The 9414-nt window shown below is 64.4% G+C and overlaps 1 protein-coding gene across 1 annotated transcript; it reads left to right on the top strand.

Annotated features, from left to right (window-relative positions):
• The first annotated feature begins 217 nt into the window (after positions 1-217).
• LOC139788510 (MAGUK p55 subfamily member 2-like) lies at positions 218-2992 on the top strand. The gene is made up of 3 exons (XM_071728516.1): positions 218-447; positions 1268-1396; positions 2485-2992. Exons 1-3 carry the CDS (start codon positions 313-315, stop codon positions 2659-2661), a joined length of 441 nt encoding a protein of 146 aa, XP_071584617.1. The 5' UTR covers positions 218-312; the 3' UTR covers positions 2662-2992.
• Positions 2993-9414: the final 6422 nt, after the last annotated feature.

Here is a 9414-nt window from a genome sequence, read left to right as displayed (position 1 = left end):
TGTCACCAGCTGATGTCCCTGTCCCCTAGGAGCACCTCAGTCCCTTTCGAGCATCCCTGTCCCCAACCATCACCCCCCTCCCCCGTGAACGTCACCACCCCCGGCACAGCCCAACCCCCCCGGCACCACCGGTCCGCGTCCCCCAGGTGCCCCGTGGGCGTCCCAGGGCGGGGGGTGCTGCCCTCGGGTGGCAGCGCCGAGGGGACAGGCAGGTGACATTCCTCTGGGCCACCCCCCGGGGCAGACACGTCGCGGAAGCCGAAGGAGAACGAGAGGGACGGGCAGGGGTACCGGTTCGTGTCGCGGGGGGAGATGGAAGCGGACATCCGGGCCGGGCGGTACCTGGAGCACGGGGAGTACGAGGGGAACCTCTACGGAACCAGGATCGACTCCATCCGCAGCGTGGTGGAAGCGGGGAAGATGTGTGTCCTGGATGTCAACCCCCAGGTCAGGGACACGGCAAAGGGGGCAGGGGACATGGCCGGGGGGGACAAAGGTGGCCTCGGGGCTTTGGGATCCTGGAATTGTTCTGCCTGGGAAAGATCCTGAGGATCAGGTGGCCCAAACCTCCCCCCAGCTGAGCTCCTCACACGTCGGCCCAAACCGTGTTCCCAGGATCAACCCGTGTCCCGTGTCCCTCACCCCAAATCCATGTCCCTCACCCCAAATCCATGTCCCTCACCCCAAATCCACGTCCCTCGTCCCAAATCCATGTCTCCAAGCTCCAACCCATGTCCCTCATCCCAAACCCATGTCCCCAAGATCCAACCCATGTCCTTCAGCTCTATCCTGTGTCTCTCACCCCAAACCCATGTCCCTCACCCCAAATCCACATCCCTCACCCCAAATCCATGTCCCAAGTTCCAACCCCTCTCCCTCATCTCTATCCTGTGTCCCTCACCCCAAATCCATGTCCTCATTCCAAATCCATGTTCCCGAACTCCAACCCTGTCCCTCATCCCAAACCCAGGTCCCTCATCCCAAACCATGTCCCTCACCCCAAACCCACGTCCCTCATCCCAAACCCACGTCCCTCATCCCAAATCCATGTCCTCACCCCAAACCCACGTCCCTCACCCCAAACCCACATCCCTCATCCCAAACCCATGTCCCCAAGCTCCACCCCGTGTCCCTCAGCCCTATCCCCTGTCCCTCAGCTCCAACCCCACCCAGTGTTGGATTCAGCCTTTCAGTGAAGAACTTCTCACCCGAACCCCCCCTCAGCCCAACTTGAGCCCTTTCCTCTCCCCGTCCCCGTCCTGCCCAGGCAGTGAAGGTGCTGAGAACGGCAGAATTCGTGCCATACGTGGTGTTCATCGAGGCCCCCAGCCCCGAGAGGCTGCGAGCCATGAACAGGGCGGCTCTGGAGAGCGGGGTGGCCACCAAACAGCTGACGGTGAGTGGCCAGGAGGGGGGGGACAATGGGGAGGGACAACGAGGGGGGGGGACAAGGGGAAGGGTGGGGAGGGGCAAGGAGGAGAGATAATGGGAGGACAATGGGGGGGGACAATGGGGGGGCAATGGGGGGGACAATGGGGGGGACAATGGGGAGGGACAGCAGGGGGGGGGACAAGGGGAAGGGTGGGGAGGACAAGGAGGAGGGACAATACAGGGGGGACAATGGGGAGGGTGGGCAGGGACAATGGGGGTGTGGGAGGGACAAGGGGGAGGGACAATGGGGGGAGACAATGGGGGGGACAATGGGGGGGCAATGGAGGGACAATGGGAAGGGACAAGGGGGAGGGACAATGGGGGGGACAATGGGAGGGACAAGGGGGAGGGACAATGGGAAGGGACAATGGGGGGGACAATGGGGGGACAATGGGAGGGACAAGGGGGAAGGACAATGGGGGGACAATGGGAGGGACAATGGGGGGGACAATGGGAGGACAATGGGGAGGGACAATGGGGGGGACAATGGGGAAGGACAATGGGGAGGGACAATGGGGGGGACAATGGGGAGGGACAACGGGGGGGGGACAAGGGGAAGAGTCGGGAGGGACAATGGGAGAGGGACAAGGGACAGTGGGAAGGGTGGGGAGGGACAAGGGGGAGGTACAAGGGAGAGGGACAGTGGGAAGGGACAATGGGGGGGACAATGGGGGGGACAATGGGGAGGATGGGGAGGGACAAGGGGGAGGGACAATGGGGGGGGACAATGGGAAGGGTCAGGAGGGACAATGGGGGGGTGGGCAGGGAAAATGGGAGGATTGGGAGGGACAATGGGGAGGGACACTGGGGAGGGAAAATGGGGTGGGTGGGGAGGGACAAGGAGGAGGGACAAAGGGGAGGGTGGGCAGGGACAATGGGGTGGGTGGGGAGGAACAATGGGGAGGGACAACGCGGGGGGGACAACGGGGAGGGACAAGGGGAAGGTTCGGGAGGGATGGGGTGGGTGGGGAGGGACAACGCGGGGACAATGGGGAGGGACAAGGGGGAGGGTGCTGGGGGAAACTGAGGCAGGGTTTTTGTGCCGGGAGCCAGGAGGCAGAGGCCAGGAGGATGGTGGAGGAGAGCGGGAGGATCCAGCGGGGTTACGGCCACTACTTCGACCTCTGCTTAACCAACGATGACCTTGAGAAAACCTTCGGGAGGCTGCGGGAGGCTCTGGAGCTCCTGCGCTCCCAGCCCCAGTGGGTGCCCGTCAGCTGGGTCTACTAAAGACCCCCCCCACCCTCCCCACTCCCCCAAACCCCCCATCAGCCTGGCCAGGAGGGCTGGGGGGGGCTGGGGGGGGGCGTTAGGGTGGTTGTGCCTCACCCACTGGTGTGACGAGCTCGCCGTGCTCAGCACTGGTGCAGGGGGGGTGTCCACAAAGCCCCCCCCTCCCCCCCCAACTCCTCCTACTCAGCCCCTGGGTTGTGGGGGGGGGGAAGCAGCCAGTGGGGTCCCCTTGTTGAGGGGGGGTGGCCCCCCCGCTGTGCCCAGCACCCACACAGCTATTCACTGCCAAAACATCGCCGCCCCCCCTTATTCACCCCGGGGGTTCTCCCTCCCCTCTTCCCCCCCCCCAAAAACCAAGGGGGACACGGGGGGGGTGAGGGGAAGGGGGGGGTCCCGCAGCACGGCAAGGCTCCACCCCTCGTAGCCCGTGCCTCAGTTTCCCCACAGGGAACCTCTCCCCGTGCCTCAGTTTCCCCATGGGGAAGCCCCCACCCCATTCCCTGGTCGGGGGGTGGGATGGGGGGGGGAGGGGGGTTGCACCCCCCTGGAGCCCCTGTGGGCCCCAGCGTCCTGGCTTCCCCCCCACCCCCCCAGGACCCCCATTGGCCCTTCCCAGGGTGGGGGTCCCTCTGTCCCTTGTCCCCCCCCTCACCCCATAACCCTCCCAGGTAGCAATAACCCCCCCTGAGCCCCCGACCCTGGAATTAACCCCTGGGGGGGGGGTGGGGGGGCTGTTTCTGGGGGTCTGGAGGGGCTGCCACAGGGTGACAGGGCAGGACACGCGTGGGGGGGTGTGCACACGCGTGGGGGGGTACCCCACGGATCTGCCCCGGGCCCCCCCCCCCCCCCCCCAGTCCCACCGCCACCCTTTGTCCCCATCCCTGTCCCCAAATGGCTCCTTTTTGGTATTTTGCTGTGACTTTTATTAAAGAGAAAGGAGAGAGCAGCAGTGGCTCTGTCCCTGTGGCGGGGACACCGCGGGGGGGGACACACCCGGTGTCACCAGTGTCACCAGTGTCACCTCTGCCCCTCCCTGCCCTTCCCCCTGTCTCTGGTGGTTTTTTTCTTTTTGTGCAAATCGATGTTTTGCTCCAGTTCGGTGCCCTGGGTGGGAGGGGGTGAAGTTGTGTTTGCACGTCTGTGTGTGTGTGTGTTTGCACACGTGTGTGCAGATTGGGGTTTACTGAGAAGGGCTCGGGGGGGGGTGTTTTGGGTGTTGGGGGATCGGTGGAGGAGGTGGGGGGGTGAATGCGTGTGTTTGTGCACGCGTGTGCACGCGTGTGCGTGACGTTGCACGCCCCGGCCTTACTTGGTGCTGCCGGGAGGGGTCAGCAAAGCTGCAGGAAGCGCAGGGGGGGGGGAGCGTGCACCGGGGGTGTGCAAGGGTGTGTGTGCAAAGAGAGTGTGTGCAACGGGTGTGCTTGTGCACAGGGGTGTGTGTGCATGGGTGCACACGTGTGTGTGTGCACAGTGTGTATATGTGCACACACGCGTGTGTGTGTGGTCACAGGGTGTGCGTGTGCATGGGTGCACACGCATGTGTTTGCACCAGTGAGTGTGCACACAGCTGCTTGCACAGAGGTGCATGTGCCCTGTCTCTGTGTGTGTATGTGTGTGCCCCCTGCACGTGTGTGTGCACCCAGCACCCCACTCATGCACACGGGTGTGCATCACTCCCACAGGTGTGTGGCACACGGGTGTGCACACCCCCTGCACCTCCCGGGGCACGAGCCTTGTGCCCAGGGCAGGAGGTGCCTGAGCCCAGCCTGGGATGGAGGTGGAGAGACTGGGATGGGATGGATTGGGATGGGATTGGGATTGGGATGGGATTGAAATGGATTGGGATGGGATGGATATGGGGGTGGGAGGGGATGGGATTAGGATGGGATGGGATTGGGATGGGATGGGGATGGGGATGGGGATGGGGATGGGGATGGGATGGGATTGGGATTGGGATTGGGACTGGATTGGACTGGGATTGGGATGGATGGGAATGGGATGGGGAGTAGGGGATGGGAATGGGGATGGGGATGGGATAGGATGGGATGGAAAGGGATGGGGTGGGATGGGGATGGGATTGGGAGTGGGATGGGATTGGGATGGGAATAGGATGGGGAATAGGGGATGGAATGGGACGAGGATGGGATGGGATAGGTATGGGGATGGGATTGGGATGGGATGGATATGGGGGTGGGATGGGGATGGGGATGGGATTGGGATGGGGAATAGGGATGGGGATGGGAATGGGATGGGATGGGGTGGATGTGGAATGAGGGTGGGGATGGAACTGGAACTGGAGATGGGATGGAGGTGGGGGTGGAGATGGGATGGGAAGGAACTGGAGGTGGTGATGAGGATAGGATGGAAGTGGATTTGGGGATGGAGGTGGGGATGGGATGGAACTGAAGGTGGAAATAGGGATGGGATGGAGCTGGAGTTGGGGATGGAGATGGAAAGGGGGCTGAAGGCAGGGATGTGGTGTCAGGACCCCCAGCCACACGCTCCCATCCCTATTTTTTTTTTTTTTTGGGGGGGGGGGGGAAACACCTGCAGGGTGCAGAGACCCTCCCAAAACTTCCCCCCTGCTGCTCTCAGCCCCCCCAAAACCAGCAGAGCAGGGACCTCTTTGAGACTTTTAAAATAATTAAACCCCCCCCCCCCCACAATGTGGGGGGTGGACTCAGGAATTTGTGAGGGGGGGGGACATGGACCCCCCCCCCCATTAAAGTGCAGCATTGTCACCAGGTGTCCTCGAGGGGGGGTCACCCCTAGAAGTTGGTCTGGGGGCAGGGTCCCTGTGGCACTGGGTAGAGGAAAGGCTTTGCTGTCACCTAAGGGGACAAAGGTGACCTTTAGGGGGGGGATCGGTGGGAAGGGGAGGGGGGGGGCATGTGGCACCCCCCCCCCCCCTTCCCCTGGGTGGCCCAGCCCGGGGGTGGGATTAGGGAATTGGGGGAGAGTTCCCCTGGTATGGGTGGGGGGTTCCCATAGTCTCCCCATGCCCTACTGAGGGCCATAGAGCCAGAGGTCACCACCCCATAACCCCAGCACCCCATAACCCCAGCACCCACCACGCCATAACCCCAGCACCCTGTAACCCCAGCACCCACCACCCCATAACCCCAGCACCCCATAACCCCAGTACCCACCACCCCAATCACCCACCACCCCATAGCTCCATCACCCCATAGCCCCATCACCCACCACCCCAATCACACCCCATAGCTCCATCACCCCATAGCCCTATAGCCCTGGCACCCCATAGCTCCATCACCCCATAACCCCAGCACCCAACACCCCAATTACCCACCACCCCATAGCCCCAGCACCCACCACCCTGCAGCTCCATCACCCCAAAACCCCATCACCCACCACCCCACAGCCTCAGCACCCCATAGTCCCATCACCCCATAACCCTATAGCCCGGGCACCCCATAGCCCCAGCACCCACCACCCCATAGTCCCCCCACCCTATAACTGCATCATACCCTCATAGCCCCATCATCATAACCCAGCACCCAGCACCCCATCACCCCATAGCCCCAGCACCCACCACCCCACAGTCCCCCCACCCTATAACTGCATCACCCACCACCCCATAGCCCCATCATCATAACCCAGCACCCATCACCCCATAACCCCATCACCCCATAACCCCATCACCCCATAACCCCTATCAGCCCCCACCCCATAGTCCCCCCACCCTATAACTGCATCACCCACCACCTCATAGCCCCCACCCCAAGCCCACCCCCTCCCCCCATGCTGATGCTCAGCACCCACAACCTGGGGGGGGGGGAGGGGACACCCACCTCGCTGTAGCAGGGGGGCTCCAGCCCCACGGGGATGTCCCCCCCCAGCTGGCTGGAGAGGGGGGGCACGGGGGGCGGAGGGGGGGGCACAGGGCCCAGGGGGTCCCTGTGGGGCGCGGGGCCCTGAGGGTCCCTGTAGGGTGGGGGGGAACACGGGAACCTGGGGGTCCCTGTGGGGTCGCGGGGCCCACGGAACCTGGGGGTCCCTGTGGGGTTGCGGGGCCCACGGAACCTGGGGGTCCCTGTGGGGTCGGGGGGGTGCAGGGTGCTGGGGGGCGCTGGAGGGGGGGGGGTCTGGGGGGCCCTGGCAGTGCTTGCAGCAGAAGTGGGAGATGATGATGAGCAAGATGATGGCTTTGAGGACGGCGACGATGATGATGATGGTGAGCATGGCCCTGGGGACACCGAGGGGCACGTGCTGGGGGGTGGCAGGAATGTCACACCCCCCCCCCCTCCCCCACGCTGACGTGCTGCCCCCCCCACCCCCCCACTCCCTCTCCCCACCCCCGCAGGTCCCCCACCCACCACCCCCTTCCCAGACACCCTCTGTGGGGTGACCCCGATCTCTGTGTGCGTCCCCTCCCCCGGCCCTTGTCACCCCCCCTGTCCCCTGCGTACGCACCCCGTGTCCTGGCACCCCTTCGGCACCGCCGCCACCCTCCTCCTCCTCGGACTCTGGACCCGGAACACCCCACACCCAGCACCCACCCTGCCCCACGGCGGACTTGGCCCTGGGTGGGGTGGTGCTGGGAGGACGCTCAGTTTGGGGAGAATTTGGGTCACTTTGGAGTTTTTTTTGGGGGGTTTTTTTGGGATTAAGCTGGGGGTGCTGGCACCCTGCTGCCCCACTGCTGGGGGGATGTGTCACCTCGTGGGTGACCTTGGATGTGTTGTGTCACCTCAGGCATTTGTGAGGGGGGGGGAGGGCACGAACACCCCCCCCCCCCCCCCATTAAAGTGCAGCGTTGTCACCAGGCTGTCCTCGAGGTGGGGGTCACCCCTGGAAGCTGCTATGGGGGCACTTGGAAGGGGGGGGTGGGTGTCCTTCCCCCCCCCGCCCCACGCAGGATCATCCTGGGCTGGGGGCACAGGTGGCTCCGGGGACGTAATTAGCTCAAGGGCTTAATGAAGGATTTGCCACGCGCGTCCTCCTGTGCCCCTGGTGGGATCCGACCCCCCAAAACTCGCCCCCTCCCCCCACCCAGGTCAGACCCCCCCCCAAATCCCACGCACTGCCAGAGGGTGGCACCGAGTGGGGGGAACGGGGCAGCTGCGTCTCGGTGCCACCCTGACCGAGCCACCAGGGGTGGGACATGGCACTGTCCCCGTGTCCCATCATGAGGACAGAGGCGGGGGGTGGGCTGCTTGCGCTCGTGGAGCCCCCCCCCCCCCCCCCACGCTCCCCCCACCTCCCCCGGGTCCCTTTTTGTGCGCAGGGTCACAGGAGGTGACACAACACGCCCAAGGTCACCCACGAGGTGACACATCCCCGAGACCACCCCCCCACTAACCGACCCCACCCGCTGCTCCCCGAGGACAGGGACCCTGCGGAGGGGGACAGCGCATGTCCCCAACTCCCCCCGCCCCCTGCCCGCCCCTTCCCGCCCCTCTGTCCCCCCCCCCCCCATCTCTGAAGCGCTTTTTCCAGCGCTGCTGCCAGGAGCTGCTAATGGGAACCAAACGGGTCCTGAGGCTGCTGCCCCCCCCCCCCCCCACCCGCAGCCCCCCCATCCCCCTGCCCACCCCCTCCTGCCCACCGCCCCTTGGGGGGTTCCACCCAGGACCATCCCCGGGCATCTTCCCTCCTGCCCGTGTCACCAGTGGGCATCTCCCTGGTGTCCCTGTGCCACCAGCCCCGGGCATCTCCATCCCAAATGTTTGGGACCATCCCTGGGCATCTCCATCCCAAATATTTGGGATGATCCCTGGGCATCTCCCTGGTGTCCCTGTGCCACCAGCCCCGGGCATCTCCATCCTGCCCAGCCAGGACCATCCCCGGGCATCTCCATCCCAAATATTTGGGACCATCCCTGGGCATCTCCTTGGTGTCCCTGTGCCACCATCCCTGGGCATCTCCATCCCAAATATTTGGGACCATCCCTGGGCATCTCCTTGGTGTCCCTGTGCCACCATCCCCGGGCATCTCCATCCCAAATGTTTGTGACCATTCCCGGGGCATCTCCATCCCACATATTTGGGACCATCCCCGGGCATCTCCATCCCACCACAGCTCCCAGATGGGCCAAGGAAAGGTCCCAAGCACCTCACGTCCCCACAGCACCCTCTGTGCCCACTCCCCTGTCCCCGTGAGTCCGTGGCTGAGCGTGGGATGGGGCCAGGGAGTGGGATGGGGTCCCGAGCTGTGTGTGTGTCCCCCCCCCACTCCTCCCCAGCCCTCCCCGGCCCAACCGAGGCTGCAGCCAAGCTCTTGCCGTTCCAGTTGGCCCCATCCTGGCCCCAAGTTCCCAGCAGCTCCGTGGTGGTCACATTTTCCACTGAGCAGCAGCGGTGTTTGGGTTGGGAAGAAGGGAAGGGAGAGGGACAGAGGGACAGAAACCACTCGTGTCGGGTCGGGAGGTGGGGGGAAAGGGAAAAGGGGCAGTTCTGGGGATGGGAATAGGAGGCTTGGGGCCCGGGAAGGGGGAGTTGGACAAGGGTGGGAGCAGGAACTGGAAGGGGGAGTAGGAGGAGGAGGAGAACCTGGGGTGGGAGCAGGGATTGGGGTAGGAGAAGAACCCGGAGATTGGAGAGGTCCTCGGGGACAGGGACATTCCCTCCGGGGCTGGGGGGGTGACTTGGGGGTGGGAGGACAGTTTGGGGGGTGAGGGGATTGGTCAGAGATGGGAGAAGCACCCTGGGGTGGGAGAAGCACCCTGGGGTGGGAGGGGTTCCCAGGGGTGGGAGGGGTGCCCAGGGTTGTTGAGGAGCACCCCGGGGT

This window comes from Heliangelus exortis, chromosome 29, assembly GCF_036169615.1.
Source record: "Heliangelus exortis chromosome 29, bHelExo1.hap1, whole genome shotgun sequence".
NCBI lineage: Eukaryota > Metazoa > Chordata > Aves > Apodiformes > Trochilidae > Heliangelus > Heliangelus exortis.
The sequence above is the reverse complement of the archived record's forward strand: the minus strand, read 5'-3'. Positions and strand labels throughout refer to the sequence as shown.

Coding starts and splice junctions, on each gene's coding strand:
- LOC139788510 (XM_071728516.1), top strand. CDS start 313: ATGGAAGCGGACATCCGGGCCGGGCGGTACCTGGAGCACGGGGAGTAC. Junction 448..1,267: donor TCCTGGATGTCAACCCCCAG/GTCAGGGACACG, acceptor CGTCCTGCCCAG/GCAGTGAAGGTGCTGAGAAC. Junction 1,397..2,484: donor TGGCCACCAAACAGCTGACG/GTGAGTGGCCAG, acceptor GCCGGGAGCCAG/GAGGCAGAGGCCAGGAGGAT.